This window comes from Heterodontus francisci, chromosome 5 (assembly GCF_036365525.1).
Source record: "Heterodontus francisci isolate sHetFra1 chromosome 5, sHetFra1.hap1, whole genome shotgun sequence".
NCBI lineage: Eukaryota > Metazoa > Chordata > Chondrichthyes > Heterodontiformes > Heterodontidae > Heterodontus > Heterodontus francisci.
The window spans coordinates 90988174-91005231 of record NC_090375.1 but is presented as its reverse complement, the minus strand read 5'-3'; the positions used below and the strand labels follow the sequence as shown (position 1 = coordinate 91005231).

The 17058-nt window shown below is 42.3% G+C and overlaps 1 protein-coding gene across 3 annotated transcripts in view; it reads left to right on the top strand.

The window, feature by feature from the left end:
- The window catches only part of dnaaf11 (dynein axonemal assembly factor 11), a 124768-nt gene extending 111549 nt beyond the window's left edge, over positions 1-13219 (top strand). For all 3 annotated transcript variants that reach the window (XM_068031755.1, XM_068031753.1, XM_068031754.1), the window contains one exon: positions 12545-13219. In XM_068031755.1, the coding sequence (XP_067887856.1) occupies positions 12545-12731 (187 nt within the window). In that variant the 3' untranslated portion in view covers positions 12732-13219. The remainder of the gene's footprint in view (positions 1-12544) is intronic.
- Positions 13220-17058: the final 3839 nt, after the last annotated feature.

Sequence of the window (17058 nt, the reverse complement as noted above, 5' to 3'; positions counted from 1 at the left end):
GACAGCAGTGAACGAGAAGTCATCCACGGACTCCAACTGAACTTTCAAACAGAGAAATCTACAATCTACGCGAACTCGATTTCCAAGAGAATTCACCAGGTTTACTTTGGCTTCCCCCAAAACCTACCCACCACATATAATTGTTTTCCCCTTTATTCCCCCTCTACCTGTCTCGTGTGTGTGCGTGCGCAAATGCGAGTGGATACGGTTGCGACAATTTCGGTATAATGCGTATAAACAATTGATTTTTCTGTTATTTAAACCTGCATGAAAGCCTGTCGCTGTCTGTGTTTTTTTTTCTTCTTCTTTGGCCTCCTTGTCTCGAGAGACAATGGGTAAGGGCCTGGAGGTGGTCAGTGGTTTGTGAAGCAGCGCCTGGAGTGGCTATAAAGGCCAATTCTAGAGTGACTGACACTTCCACAGGTGCTGCAGATAAAATTGGTTGTCGGGGCTGTTACACAGTTGGCTCTCCCCTTGCAAAGTTCTGATGTTCCAGCTTTCGAAACGAAGCGCTGGTACCTTCTTTCCTTTTTTTGTCATGCTGTTTGGTGTGGTGTTGCAGTCCACTTTTTGGGCAATGTCCCTGAGCTCCAAGCACCCATTGAAGCAGGTGGACAGTGGCAGGACAGAACCTTACTGACCGGGGACTGCCCGGTTTGAGGTGGGTGGTAGCTGTCCAGTGAGATGCGATGACCACTCCCACCGACAAAGGCAACCCGTGGCGCCCATTCTCTACACCAGTTGAGCTGGATTTATAACCTGTAACTGCTACCTTCCGTGTTGTTTTGGTCGCTGTGAGGCGACTATGGAGTGACCTCTCCATGGCGCATGCCTGGGCGGATGTATGGAGGTTGTGAGTTGCCCAAGCGTCAAAACCCCCCTCTCAGCCTTCCTGGTGGGGTCCAAAGGAGTGCAGCGCATGACGTTTGGCACCGGTATGGCTGCAGGAACTGCCAGAAACATGCTAAAGGTGACACATGACCGCCTTCGGGGTTCCGCTCCGGATTTTCTGTTAGGGTTTACTCCCTTTGCCTTGGTCTCTCCCGAGGCACCTACAAAGCGGTGGGGTTGTTAGGGCCCCTGCTCAGGGATAGGAGGATGCCTGTGGGAGGAGGCGGGGGGAAGGGCGTGTGTGGGGGAGCAAGGGGTGCGCGGGGGAGGGTTGCAGTGGGAAGGGGTGGAGGGAAGGGGGTGGTAGCCGCATCAGAGTACCTGAACGAAGTCTGGTATAACAAAGGCAAGGTCTCCTTCCATGCTGTACACTGGGGAGGAACAATAAGGCTCAAGGAATATATGCAGGCATTTAGTATGAGTAACAGCTGAGTAGTATCACAAATCTCATTAACCCATATTTGTTTATGTAGACCTGTGATTTAGGTTTGGTTCATGCTTCAGACCAATGACCAGGGCAGTTACCATTTTTTTCAAAGTCATGATTCAAAGTCAGTTTATTTGACAAATAAAACACCAAGGGGGTAAGCTGTTATAACAAACCATACTTGCTGTGGTCAGGTGGGGAGTTGAACAGTAGGTTCCACCCAAACCTCACGATGTGTCCTGAACAACCTGAAGAGAATAAAAAATTTGCAAGGCTATAGGGAAAGGGCAAGAGGACTAACTGAGTCTCATTGAAACATATAAGATTCTAAAGGGGCTGGATAGGGTAGATACTGAGAGAGTATTTCTGCAGCGAATCTAAAACATGGGATCACAGTCTTAGGATGAGGGGCCGATACTTTAGGACTGAGATGAGGAGAAATTACTTAACTCAAAGGGTTGTGAATCTTTGGAATTCTCCACCCCAGGGGGTTGTGGATACTCCATCGTTGAAGACATTTGAGGCTGGGATAGATAGATTTTTGGTCTCAGGGAATCGAGGGATATGGCGAGCGGGCGGGAAAGTGGAGTTGAATCCTAAAGTCAGCCATGATTGTGTTGAATGGCAGAGCAGGTTCAATGGGCCATATGGTCTACTCCTGCTCCTAATTCTTGTGTTCTTGTAGTTCCTCTTGCAGTGAACTAGCACATACACGATCGGCCAAATGGCCTACTTCTGTGCTATAAGAATTCTGTGATTCTCCGAGTTAAAGAATTAACCCCTCAATGTTATGAGTAGAAAAGACTTAGAGTCCCTGAATGCCAAGATTGAATTATGTGAGACCAGATGCAAAGAATTAATCACATCCATGATGATTTGGTGGAAGTTGTCATGATGGTTTCGTCCTCAGGAATTCTGCCCTCCTTAAGCTCTTCAAGGAAGATAGTCAAATAACCAGATGACCTGTGGGTAACCAAGTGTATCCCTTGCATAATGACCCCTTTGAAAATGACAAAAGCAGGAATTGAAGATTGCTACAATGAGACGCATGCCTCGACTAGAGACTGATTGAAAAAAATTGGGTTCTTCACTTTTCAGCACTTCTGCTGCTTTACTTTTTTTTATTCCTTCATGGGATGTGGGCGTCACTGGCTATGCCAGCATTTATTGCCCATCCCTAATTGCCCTTGAGAAGGTGGTGGTGAGCTGCCTTCTTGAACCGCTGCAGTCCATGTGAGGTAGGTGCACCCACAGTGCTGTTTGGAAGGGAGTTCCAGGATTTTGACCCAGCGACAGTGAAGGAACGACAATATAGTTCCAAGTCAGGATGGTGTGTGACTTGGACGGGAACTTGCAGGTGATGATGTTCCCATGCATCTGCTGCTCTTGTGCTTCAAGGTGGTAGAGGTCGTGGGTTTGGAAGGTGCTGTCTAAGGAGCCTTGGTGCGTTTCTGCAGTGCATCTTGTAGATGGTACACACTGCTGCCACTGTGCATCAGTGGTGGAGGAAGTGAATGTTTGTGGATGGGGTGCCAATCAAGCGGGCTGCTTTGTCCTGGATGGTGTCGAGCTTCTTGAGTGTTGTTGGAGCTGCACCCATCCAGGCAAGTGGAGAGTATTCCATCACACTCCTGACTTGTGCCTTATAGATGGTGGACAGGCTTTGGGGAGTCAGGAGGTGAGTTACTGCCGCAGGATTCCTAGCCTCTGACCTACTCTTGTAGCCATGGTATTTATATAACTACTCCAATTCAGTTTCTGGTCAATGGTAGCCCCTAGGATGTTGATAGAGGGGGTTTCCGCGATGGTAATGCCATTGAATGTCAAGGGGAGATGGTTAGATTCTCTCTTGTTGGAGATGGTCATTGCCTGGCACTTGTGTGGCACAAATGTTACTTGCCACTTATCAGCCCAAGCCTGGATGTTGTCCAGTTCTTGCTGCATTTCTACATGGACTGCTTCAGTATTTGAGGAGTTGCGAATGGTGCTAATCATCAGCAAACATCCCCACTTCTGATCTTATGATTGAAGGAAGGTCATTGATGAAGCAGCTGAAGATGGTTGGGCCAAGGACACTACCCTAAGGAACTAAGATCAGGAAGAGTTATGCAACATGATGCCAAGTATGTATCTGCTTTGTTGTAGCTTGCTGGACCCTACACAACTTTTCTATCCAAAAGGTTCTGGACATGGAATTCCTGGGGATGTTGACCCCAGCTGCTTTGGAGGCAGAGTAGCATGGAATAGTTCCACATAATAACTGTCACTCAGTGGTCTCCTCAGTGCTAGCTGCATGTGGGCTTTTGAAATCAACTTATCCATGAAACGTTCTCCTCTATCTAGCAGTCTCCCTTTGTCACAACTGTTACGACTCTATATCCCTTACTTCTGAGAAATTAAAATTCCTTCAACACTGTTGAATCTCACAGCATTTCAAATCTCTTTGCCCCCCCATGAAAAAATGCAACCCTTTGTAAACGCCATACGACCGAATTTAATTCCTATGCCGGACGTGGGGGCATGCAGGGGTTAAAATAGATGCAGCGTCTTTTCCTCTGGAAGGACACCATACTCATGCCTGAGGCCATTTTCACAGGAAAATTTGGGGCAACGTGTGAGTCCCTCACCACAGGCAAACAAGAGCTTTGTAAGTATTCAAAAGTCGAGGTCCGATGAAGTAATTTGGACACCAATGCAAATTTAACTACCTGCCATGCTCACCCCACTCACGCTCCACTGAGGGTCCCCCAGTAGCACGAGCTGTCCTTGCTAAAGCTAACCCCCTTGCCCTGCTCTCTGACCCACCCACCTCACTCGCGAGGGCCCAGCCAATTGTCTCCAGCAAGGCGTGTACCCACTTACCTCTTTGAAGGGCGATGTTCATCTTTCCTCTTCTTGCTGGGTGCAGCCCCAGCAGTGACCACCGCTGCAATTGGTGCTGCTGGGACTGGGGAGCTGCTGGCCCTCTGATTGGCCAGCAGCTTTTGGAGGTGGAACTTCCGGTCTCAGAGGGGCAGAGGTCCTGCCTCATTCCAATTAAGGGCCTGCGCTACGGCAAATAGCATAGCTTCCAAGCCTGGTGGAGGAGGGCTGTCCCCTGACTTCCCAGCTGGTGGGCGGGGCTACCACCTCCTCATGAAATGTCAGCAATTTAGGGAAAGTCCAACACTCAACTCTCATCTCTCATCCCAGGTTAAAATCAGAGCTCATAAATAACATAGTATGAGTTAAACGCCCCTTGTATGACTATAACTCTAATTCAGCACCGAGTAACTACACTATTGTAACCACTTCACCAGTGAACACGAGCCATCTGGTTTCTTCTTCATACCTCTGCAACATTTATTACCTTTCCTTTAGGATCAATTCTGTAGAAAGATTCTGATTGCCAGTATAAACTACAAGCTTTTCAATGATTTCCACTAATATTTGGATCCTGAAATTATCATAATTGATATTAGTTCAAAATGTTCTGATTCAGATATTTTAATCAGCAATGTTTTAGGGTGCATAGTCAGGTGCTGCCTTCTGGCAGCAGGGACAGCCCAGCCCTACCTGAGTAATCATGGGAGGTGAGGTACAGAATGCTGTGGAAGTGCTACCAACCTGAAAGATAGGAGCATCAGTCATTGACACTCCTGACTGGTCTCTGCTGTGCGCCTCTATGTTGCTGTACCTTCAATTTGCAGGAAAGCAGAGTTTATGGCAGAGTTGACATCATAAAAGCATGTCCCAATGTTGCACCTCATTTAGGCAAGCTCAGTAGCTTTTCTGTCCATTTGGGTGTATGGCAGCTATCTGAGTTTTCTTAACAACCTCGGTCACAAGACGCTGCTCTGCAAATGACTGTGGAATTGCCACTGCTTTCAAGACTGACAGAATGCTCTGGATTTTGTCCCTCAGTAACCCATACATGTGGATTGAGGATTCTTCCACACTTGCTATTTGCCAAAAGTCTCTGGAGAGATTTTTTCCATGACCCCCAACAACTTCTTGTGCTCAGAAAGCATCCTTCTCTTAAGGAGATCTGAATCCTTATCCTTGCTAGCTGGAAAGAAATCACACTTACCTCCAGTGAATGGCTTTCTGTTTTTCTTCCTCCACATACTCCTGGCCTTGTCCATCCATGCTCAGTACAATCTCCCCTGTCTTGCTGATCCAGCTATCTAAATCCCCCAAGGTGAATAACTCTGCTGGCGATTGGCTATTTGAGATGCAATGATGGGATGCTGAGTGTGACGCCTGTGGAAAAGCATCTGAAAGCGCCCAGCTTTTGGATCTTGAAAGGTGCTGGCGAAGATGGTAAAATTACAGTTATGAGAAAGAACTCAGAAGCTGGTTGCCCTAGGCAAACATATGTCATGGTATGGCACCTCTTTGTCAGCTTTTGTGGCAGTGGTTTTGAGATGATATTTGAATGCAGTGTGTGGTGAATCCGTGGGATGCAAACATTATTGGTCTCCAGCTTCCTCATCTCTGGCCAGCTATTGAGTGTTGTAGCTTTGAATACCCAGAGCTCACTCATCAAATGGGTTGAGGTCTCCAATGGAAGCTTCTGTTGTTGTCATTTCTCTATTATGTAATACTTTCGCCTGTAAAATATGAGAAGGTGCTACCCTCATGTGAAGGGGACTATGAAGAGAGAAATGTGGAGCATGTGAATGCTATGCCTCGATAGTTTTGCAGTGCTTATGTGAGGGTGGCTGTGAGGAAAGGACTGTTGTGCAAAGGAAGTAGTGAATATTGAACCTTGGAGTGTATGCGAACAAGGAGAAATTGTGAGGGAACGCATGGCAGAAATCCAGGAGTCAAATCCGATCGGTGATCCGTGAGCACCTACATAAGTTGCAGGCTATCTTGGCCATTGCAAAATTTGCAACGGTGAAGACTCCCGTTTACCAAGGGACTAATTGCAAGTATAGTTTCAGTATCAACCATTCTGATCATTGAGCTGCAATTTAGTGCAGTTTCGTGACTGGATTCAACACGCTCGGCCATCAAATTGCGATCCCTTTGTACAGTGCCTACACTAAGGCAGTAGAAAAATGGAAATTAGTGTTGTTGACGAGATAGGTTATTGTTCATGTGCCAATGTGGGATGTTTGATAGGGGAAATTGATAGAACCAGGCGTAACCAATTTGTGGTACAGCACAGGCAGTCAATTATCAATTAATGGAACTGTTCCATGTTCATTTTACAGTTCAAGTTATGTTGGTCAGTATTTCAACTGAAGTAACTTTTTAATGAAATTGCACAAATGAGAAACGTACTTGCACTTTTATTTTGTTTCTATCAGCAAATATATTGTACTGTGTTTACGATTACTGATATCAATCATTAATCTATTAATGCTCACTGGCTGTCCCATCTATAACATATTTTAGGAAACCGCAGTCTATGGCAACCATTTTCCATCTCCTAATATGGGTGCAATATTAATAGTCAATATGTAAAGATTTATTTCAATATGTATTTCTGTTCAAAAATAACTTTCTATTATATTCCTTATTTTGTTGTTTCTGATATAGGATTCAGTTTTATTCCTTGATTTGTTGCATTGCAATGTGGTGAGGATATTATTGGGAAAGTCAGTGCAACATAGAAACTATGCCACCCAAGTAATAAATAACATGAGAGTTTTTGTGACATATTTTCTGATCGAGCTGTAGAAGTTGTGTATTATTTCTGCTTGGCCTACATATTATCTGCATCCTTAACTTTTTGGTGATTAGAAATTTTCACATTTAAAGCACCATTTTTTATAGAAGTGAATTTTACCTGCAGAGAAATGAAAAATGTTGGAAATACTCAGCCTGTCAGGCAGCATATGTAGAGAGAGAAACCAAGCTAACGTTTCAGGTCAATGACCTAATGGCAGAACTTTCGTTAGATTTCCAACATCCACAGTATTTTGCCTTTTTATATTGGCAAAGAAGATAGCTATGGTAGTAATCGGAATGTGTTTTTTTTTTTCAAGATGTACTTGGAGTCAGTTTCATGAAGGTAAATTGCCCCTGGTGTAGGTAGGTGGTAGGAGAATTGAGGGAAGGTGGGGATGTGAGAGCGAAATGGGATTAATGTAGGGTTAATAAAGGGGTGGTTGATGGTCAGCACAGACTCGGTGGGCCGAAGGGCCTGTTTCAGTGCTGTATCTCTCTATGACTCTAAGTAGGAAATCTGTGAGTAGAACATTAGAGCAGTAGGACAGGTTAGGGTGTATGGCCCAAATAAGCATTGTTTACACAAACGCATGGAGGAAAAGGAACAAACTGAATGGATTGCAGGCGCAAATTCAACTTGTGGTAGCCATTACTGAAACATGGCTGCAAAACAGTCAGGGCTAGAAACTAAATATACCAGATTATAAGGTCCATGGGAACGCTAGGGAAAATGATAGAGGGGGAGGAGTGCCTTAATGATTAAGGATGAAATGACTTCATTGCTAAGAGAGGATATAATAGGAGGTAAGCAGGCAGTAGAGACATTGAGTAGAATTAAGAAATAAAAAAGGATTTAAGACAGTAGTACATATATACATTTGTATGGCGGGGAAGCAGTTATAGTTCAATGTCGAGGTTAACAGTACTATAAATGGCTTCAGCCGATGCAGTGTGAATGGTTGTAATCCCAGCAGGAATGGATCTCTCAGGGCAAGAGTTCAGTATGTGGGCTGGGGGCGAGACAGCAACCTTCACGTAATTCTCCTGTTAAAGTAACTTCTCCGACTTGAAGACCTGCGCACTAATGCTGTCACGAAGGCGACTGAACCTTGGTCACTGGGCTTCCAGTCCAAGCAGTAAAAGCCCACTGGAAAAAGACAGTAGTGGGAGTTGATAGCAGCTGTGAAGTATTAGATTGTAAAAATGCAGTGATTAGACAAGCATGTAGTCAAGGCAGAGTGGCTTTAATGAGTGATTTTAATTTTCATATAGGTTAGGGTAAACAGACTAGCACATGTCAGAAAGATAGTGAATTTCTTGAGTGTGTCCAGGATAATTTTCTGCAACAATATGTCCTAGAACCAACGAGGTGCATGCCATAGTAGGTTTAGTAATGAGTCAGATTTAGTTTTCAGTGTATGAGCATTTATCAAATAGCAATCATAATATCCAGTTCAACATTGTGTTTGAAAGGGAGAATATGAAATAGCTACTAAGATTGTAATTTAGTTAAGGCTGATTTCAATAGGATAAGACAGAGACTATCCACAGTAAACTGGGCAAATCTGTTAATGAGTAAATCAATAGAAGATCAGGGGAGGTGTTCAAAAATGAATTTGTGTTCGAGAACCAAGGACAACTAAAGAGGTAAGAGACAACATAAAACTAAAAGGAAAAGCATACAAACATGCAAAAAAAAAGCACAGATCCTGGTAAATGGGAAAATACAAAGAACAACAAAGGGTGACAAAACAGATCATAAGAGCTATAAAAAGGGAGCATGAAAAAAAACTTGCAAAGGATATCACAATCAAGACAAACTTTTACAATTACATTAGGAAAAAGGTGGTTAGAAGCAATGTGGGCCCCTTGAAAATGGATAATTTTAATGTTGTCAATGAAAATAAGGAAATGGTGGACATGTTGCATAATTATTTCCCATCAGTATTTACAGTAGAGGAAGATGTCAAAATGCCAGATATCCCGAGGAAACTAATTTTGAATCGGGCACGGGATGACTAAATTAATGTAAACAAGAAAATAGTAATGGAGAAATTAATGGCATTAAAGAGTGACAAATGCCCAGGACCAGATGGTTTCCATCCAAGGGTTGAAAGTAAGTAGGTGAGAACATTGCCAATGCCCTAACTATATCTTCCAAAGCTCGGGGATCATTCATTTAGATTGGAAAATTGCACATATCACTCCACTGTTTAAGAAAAGTGACGGTAACTAGAGAATTATAGACCAGTTAGCCTAACATCTGTTGTTGGAAAATTACTAGAGCCTATAATTAAGGATAGGTTGACTGAATAGCTTGAAGATTTTCAGCTGATCAGAGAGATCCAACATGGATTTATAAATGGTAAGTCATATTGAAGTTTTTGAAGAATTCACTAAACTAGTGGGCAGGAGAATGTCTATGGATCTTATTTATATGGGCTTCCAGAAGGCTTTTGATAAAGTTTCTCATAAGAGACTGTTAGCTAAAGTTGAAGCTCAAGGAGTTAAAGGCAAATTTATTGACCTTTTATATCTAGAGGAATAAAATATAAGAGGGTAGAAGTCATGCTTCAGCTATACAAAACCCTGATTAGATCACACCTGGAGTACTGTGTTGAGTTCTGGACACAATACCTTAGGAAGGATATATTAATCTTGGAGGAGTGCAGCGTAGATTTACTAGAATGGCACCTGGACTCCAAGGATTAAGTTGCAAGGAAAGATTAAACAAATAATTCCCTGGAATTTACAAGGTTAAGGGGTAATTTGATTGAAGTTATCAAGATATTAAGGGGAATAGATAGGGTAGATGTGCAAGAAACTATTTCTGCTAGTTGGGGATTCTAGGACTAGAGGGCACAATCTTAAAAATTAGAGCCAGTCCTTTCAGGAATGAAATTAGGAAACACTTCTTGCAAAGGGTAGTAAAAGTTTAGAACTTTTTTCTGCAAATGGCAATTGATGCTAGATCAATTGTTAGTTTTAAAACTGAGATTGATAGACTTTTGATAACCAAAGGTATTAAGGGATATGGGGCAAAGACAGGTAAATGGAGTTAGGTTGCAGATCAGCCATGGTCTCATTGAACAGCAGAAGAGGCTTGAGGGGCTAAATGGGCTATTCCTGTTCCTGTGTTGGAATTCTTGGGTATGCTAAGTAGCCTAAGGCTTGTTTTAGGAACCAAATTGGAAATGGATTTATCCTGACTGTGTTCAGAATCTCAAGTGTACATGCAGCCTTAACAGTGATCTTTAAAGGGATCGCTGGAAGCTGCCATCAGTACTTTTAGAGTCATAGAGAGATACAGCACTGAAACAGGCCCTTCGGCCCACCGAGTCTGTGCCGACTATCAACCACCCATTTATACTAATCCTACATTAATCCCATATTCCCTACCACATCCCCACTATTCTCCTACCACCTACCTACATTAGGGGCAATTTACAGTGGCCAATTTACCCATAAACCTGCAAGTCTTTGGCTGTGGGAGGAAACTAGAGCACCCGGCAGAAACCCACACGGTCACAGGAAGAACTTGCAAATTCCACAAAGGCAGTGCCCAAAACCGAACCCGGGTCGCTGGAGCTGTGAGGCTGCGGTGCTAAAAAGAAAACGTCAACTTGAATGTGGAGCCAACAGAAACAATAAATCTGTGGGCTGCTGTTTGGCCCTTCCTGATTACCTCCTATCCCCAGACTCACCTGAGGTAATTTTACTTTCTCCCACCCCACCTCCGTGACCAACACCCTCTGCTTGCTGGAACTATCCTAAAGACACTGGCAGAACAATTTCCTTTTGGCAAGCTCATTTCCATTTCCTTTTGGCAAGCTCATTTCCATTTGTTTAGGCTAAGGTCCTGCCCAATTAAACTTATTCTTTATAACCAGGCAATAAAAGAAAGCTAATTGACATCCCAATTTTAAAAGGACAGAAAGAAATCATTTGAAAGGTGTTTTTGGCACTTGTAAGGCAATGTTTTAATGTTCATTTTCTTGTTTTGCATCTAATATTTTGCAAATTAATTTATGTTTAAACTATTGTTTAACTAGAAAACAGCTAAATTAATAGTCCAATGTTCAGTATAGTTTTCCTGTGTTTCATGGATCAGACCTTGGAAGGACTGTTTGTGAAATGAAAAAAGCAGCAGAAACATCTATCAATATTACGGAGAAACTGATTGTACTGAAACTTATTCCAAGAGTTCTGCAAAACAGGAAGATGCTTAAACTGTCACTCGAAACACCAACAGCACCTAACTGAAAGCTGCTTCAAGTGAAGTGCCCGTTGGGAAGTCACTCTTGACCTTGATGTTGGTTTCTTTGAAAGCACCTAATTACAGATTTTCTTACTTTAAGTGACACCAGATGAAAGAAAGCATGGCGGGAAGATTAGTCGGCACTAGAGACAGATTTGCCACAACTTGTATGATGCTAGTAACTGTGTAGGCTCAGGGAAACTTACCAGATGAGTGCCATGATGAAATTGGCTATCTAAATCATCATGGAGTCAATTGCAGATCTATTTCATTGGGTGTAAAAGCATCTGCAACCAATTTTTAACCATAAAGACAGTATTGTCAATGGCAAGCAAGATACGAGTGCACTTCTCGATTTTGACTGTTATTTCCTTCCAGTCTAGCATAGAGATCATCTGCACTATCAGTCCTAGTTAGCAATAAAGCTATGAAGCAAGTTACTGATGCATTAGTCAGCATAGTCAAGTATTCCATCTTCTTTCCTCATGACTATCAGCTGCAGCATGACAGTACTGCTATGGATCATCCCATTATTGTGTTTCTTAAAGTAGGGGGCCTCATCCAGTCTTACCTAAGGTTCATAAACTACAAACTCCAGGTTGTAAGTTGATATACTGGTGTTGGCATATAGTAGTGAGAGGGAAGCAACGTTCTGTGAGGGACTGTTGTCTTGAGTCACTGAAATGGTTGACAGGCTGCTGACTGTCAGAAAAAATGATAAATATTACAATGCTTTCCCTACTGACATCTTGACACATTACAAGATAATAAACACATGATATTAGTTTGCATGTGTGGGACTTATTGAGAAGGTGTGCAGAAATTAAGACCTAGATGGGTCCATTATCTTGGAGAAGTCTTATGGGTTCTTCCCCTTTTCAATGCTCAGGCAAAGATTTCAGACTGGCCTTCTGAAAAGGAATCAATGTATAATGGTGTCTGATCCATTCTCCAGTTCAGATTTGATTCCATGTAATATGTACACTGTTAATCATGCAAGCGGAGTACACTTGACATATTGTAAGTTGAAGAAGCATGTGCACAGGGAATGTACTCAAGCTGCAACCCATCCTGAATTACCTTGGATCTTGTCACAAATCTGTTAGTGTTTTTATGTGTGAGATTTTTGAAGATGACTGTGCAGAAGCTTTAAATTAATTTTCAGTTGTAATGTGCCCAAGAGATAACATGATCACCATTGAAAGAGCTTGGCAAAGTCCAGCAGTGAATGTGTAAATTCAGTGGACTGGTGGAGAAATTTAAACAGTAAACAATCTTATCGAATGTCTTGTCATATTACTCCACAGGATAACTCGACAAAGTGAGAAGTTAGAAGTGGATCCAAGCAAGCATTTATGTGTTGACTTGACCAGTATAGTGACAGAAAGGAAATCAGTTGCTCAAGGTCCCCTCAAATTTCATCAACAGAAGGTACCAGACAGGAACAGTGATGACTTCCAGGATAACCCTGAGGTTCCACCATTGATCGATTAAGAGTAGATCTGAATCGGCACTATTTATCTAGACATCTGATATGGTGGCATTCTTCTATTCATTTAATTAATCTGTAAATTGAACCTTAACTTAGAAAAACTGTACAGTGATTAAGCTGTAATAAACATAAAGGCATCCATTACTAGAACTATCTGGCCATGTTGTTTCTAACTTATTGATTCAGATCATCTTGCATTAATTGCAAAGAAGAAAATTGACTTTATTTGCTCGATATATATAGTTCTGTTAGCTAGTTGCATGTGTAGGTGTGAGTATAATAGTAAGGGACTAGCTAAATCAGTATTGTTAACTTTTAAAACTAGTATTACCACCAGGCAAGAAAGGGGTCTAGGGGTTCCCTCTCAGTCTTTGCCTGGTTTAACCGTCACAGGGTTTAATTTTAAAAACACCGTGTTTTTAGCTCCCCTTCAGTGAATCCTTGTTCACTGCCCTCCAATTGTAAGGCAAATGCTTGCTTAACATGGAATTAGCCTCAGATTTGAATCCAAGATCCTACCCTAACCTCTTTGCAGATCGTGCAGGAGTATAGTTTTGCGGAAGGTAGCTTATGTTTTTAGCAGCTAATCAGTTTTGTTTCAAGGCAAAACAAGTCAGCACAATGGTACATGCAAAATCATGATTTTTTTAATCCTAATTTTCTATTCTGCAGTGAAGGCAGTGACTTATTTTGGAGATGACAGTCCTATGGGTACTGGCAGCCCTTCAGTACTTTGTCCTAAGGGTCATTTACCATGTGTGAGTGTAGATGGTAGGTGTCTGCAATGTATTTAACTATGGAGGGCACGAAAGCGAAGCCCAAACCTGTCCTTAACCCATGTCTATAGACGTGCACCTTGCAGGAGGAGGTTCACAAGCTAGCAATCAGGAACGGGAGCTACGAAGTAATGAGAAGTTTTAATGCTCAAGTACCCTTGTTTTCACCATTGATTTTATTGGAATCCTTGGATCAGCCACTTGGGGGTATCTGTTTCATTGCTATTTTGGAATTCGTCCATTTCTATGTATCAGGCCAGGTTTGTCAGTACTGTATATTTTGTTTAAACTTGAAAGCTCTTGTGGTTTAAAAATAGATATACAGAAATAACATTCTGTTGTATTTTTCAACATTTTTGATTATTTTTATTTTCTGTTGCTTTAATTTCTCAATCGCTAGATGCTGTTGCACATGCACTGGAGCAAATTCCGGACAATATTTTTTATGCAGATTTTCTAGCTTACTGGCAATTTGGTTATAGATATATATGAAAAACACTATTGAGCAGGCTTGCATTCATGCATCAAATTTTCTGCCAATAAAACCAAAAAGGAGCTGTTACTCTAAGGAGGTGTTACTGTTCTACAAACAGGTCCAGCTCTAAAAATGAAAAAATGGTGTGTGGATATTTTTCCCTAAAGTAAGTTTGAAGCCATTTCACAAACGTATGACGTGAATATTCTCAGTTTTCACATTACCAGATGCTTTTTAGCTGTATGGATGGATTCGTAAAGTTCCAGCTGAATATAAATCATTTCAAGATTTGAGTGCCAGAATGCCGTGCTGAATTGTTTGTTCTATTATTAGCCATTCTATCAGGGGACCCTAGCTTGCTCTGGAAAATCAATATTGGAGGAGAATGACTTTGTTTTGACAACTCCTCCAAAGAGCAGTGTTGGCTGAATGTGGCAGCCTCAATATCCACATTAGAAGTGTAGGTATGTGAACTGAGGAACCAAGACTCACATGTCATTGGTGATCAAACAACTGCCACATTTGTTGTCAATCCACAATAATCTTTGCGGTACTCGAGGATTATTGTAATTTAAAGCTGTTAGCTACCAGTAAATTATTTCATCTGGTTCATAATTTTACAAAATCCTACAATTATGCCTTTACTGGGAGAGACCCATAAAACATTTGCAGTTAAGTTAGTGTACTTAACCACTTCCATCATCTCATCCACCCCTCCCATGCCATTCCATCCTTCCATGTCATCCCCTCCCTCTCACTCTCCCATGCTATCCCCATCCCAAGCCATTCCATCCTTCCCATACCACCCCTCCCATGCCATTCCATCCTTCCTATGCCACCCGTCCGGAGTCATCCCCTTCCTTCCATCCCTCCCATACCATTCCATCCTTCTCATGCCATTCCTGCCCTCCCAGGAATCTTCAAAAGTTAATTGTTTTTTTAAAAATTGGCCACTCTGTGGTTGATGAGAAGGGTGGGTGAATATGCACCACCTCCTCCGCTTCCTCGCATCATAAACATCTTGCTCCGGATGCCTTGTATTAGATTGTATTAGGATCAAAAAATTGTTCTACTCAGAACATTCAGTGCCAAAATGTTACAATAAAGTTTTAAAACATCGAATTAACCAACTGTCGTCTCACAGGTACGCCAGGCACAATCCATCAAACAAACTCATCAACAGCTGCACCCCTTTAACTGACCAGTGAAAACAGGCTGGACAGACAAAAACTGTATTATTATCGATTAGATTAACACTCTGGAGAAGATTTCCTTTGGGCAGCTATAGAGTAAAGTTTTATCGTCTATGCTTATCAGGGTCATGAATGAGAATTTGGGAATATGCCCCATTATTACTATCCATTAAAAGTAATGTGTAACTGTCTTGTAAAAATGTCGACAAAAGTAGTTCATTGGGCGCCACAGTGGCGCAGTGGTTAGCACCGCAGCCTCATAGCGCCAGCGACCCGGATTCGATTCTGGGTACTGCCTGTGCGAAGTTTGCAAGTTCTCCCTGTGACAGCGTGGGTTTGCGCCAGGTGCTCCGGTTTCCTCCCACAGCCAAAGACTTGCAGGTTGGTAGGTAAATTGGCCATTATAAATTGCCCCTAGTATAGGTAGGTGGTAGGGGAATTGAGGGAAGGTGGGGCTGTGAGAGGGTAATGGGATTAATGTAGGATTAGTATAAATGGGTGGTTGATGGTCAGCACAGACTCGGTGGGCCGAAGGGCTTGTTTCAGTGCTGTATCTCTAAATAAATAAATAAAATCTTTTTCCCTGCAGGTTCAAGAGTTCAGTTTTAGGAAAATGTGAATTGATGGTAATTGGGCCAATTGAAACCTATTTACTAGATTTTGTTTATTCTGTTTTGGATAGCTTACAAGATTTTCATAATGCCAATTTGTCCCACCTAAAATCAGCTAATTTAGCACAGATCAGATGATCAAACCTGAGCCCTTCCTTATCTGAGTCGTTAATTCTAGTCACTGGCTTAACTGCCTGAGCCATTAAGGAAGCTGGCTGACTGTGTATTTCTACCATAAAGGTGAAGGCCAATAATTCGAAAACATTAAGATGAAGGATCTCCCTTGAAATTTCAATTTATCTTTATTCTTTAAGATACTGACTGAGTGCTGTGCATTTCCAGAATGTTGTGTTTTTATTTCAGTTTTCCAGAATTTGGTGTTTTTATATCTCAAGCATTTTTTTGGAAAGGCAATATTGTTCCTTAAGTATAAAACAAAAATATTCATGTTAATTGTCCTATTTAAAAATACAGAAGAATAAATAATAGCAGCTGTCAACACAAGCTACTAATTTAAGATAGGGAAATCTATACATGGAAGAAGTACAAATTTATTAAAAAATAACAGCTTTCCAGCACTCTTCAATCAGTTATCCCTCGACCAACATCACTGAAACATCAATACAAAAAGCAAAATACTGTGGTTGCTGGAAATCCAATAAAACTGAAAATGCTGGAAATACTCGAGAAAGAAACGGACTTGATGTCTCTGATGAAATGTCATCGACCTGAAACCTTGGCCAGAATTTTACCGGGCCACTTGGAGTGAGTTCAGAGGGAGCAGGGGAAGGGGGGTGGTGCTGTATAATGTATACTGCATTTGGTTGGAAGTCTTTACGTTGCTTCCAGATTTTACAACAGTAACCACAGAGCGTTGACTTTGCACATCCACACTTCGAGATGCGAATTAAGGTATTTGAAAGGCCAATTAACTGCAATTTTACAGTACATTTTGCATTTTACCGACAGCGCACGAGGACCACAGGTCTTCTGAGCCTCACCTGGTAAAATGAGGTTGCAAGGAAACAGGGGATGGGTGCTGGCGCTCTCAGGCAGCCATCAGGAGAGTCTGTGTGGAGGCAGGAAGGATGGTGCACAGAGGGCATCGCCAGATGATGGCAGAAGGGGGGAGAAGGTGCCAGCACAGAGGACATGCTACCAGGGTCACATAGTGGCAGTGGCACCTGCTCCAAAGAAATGACTCAAGGAAAGGTTTGAGGTGGGGGTGGGGCATCTGACTAGAAGGGCTAGGAATAAGGGAGAGGCCACTTGCC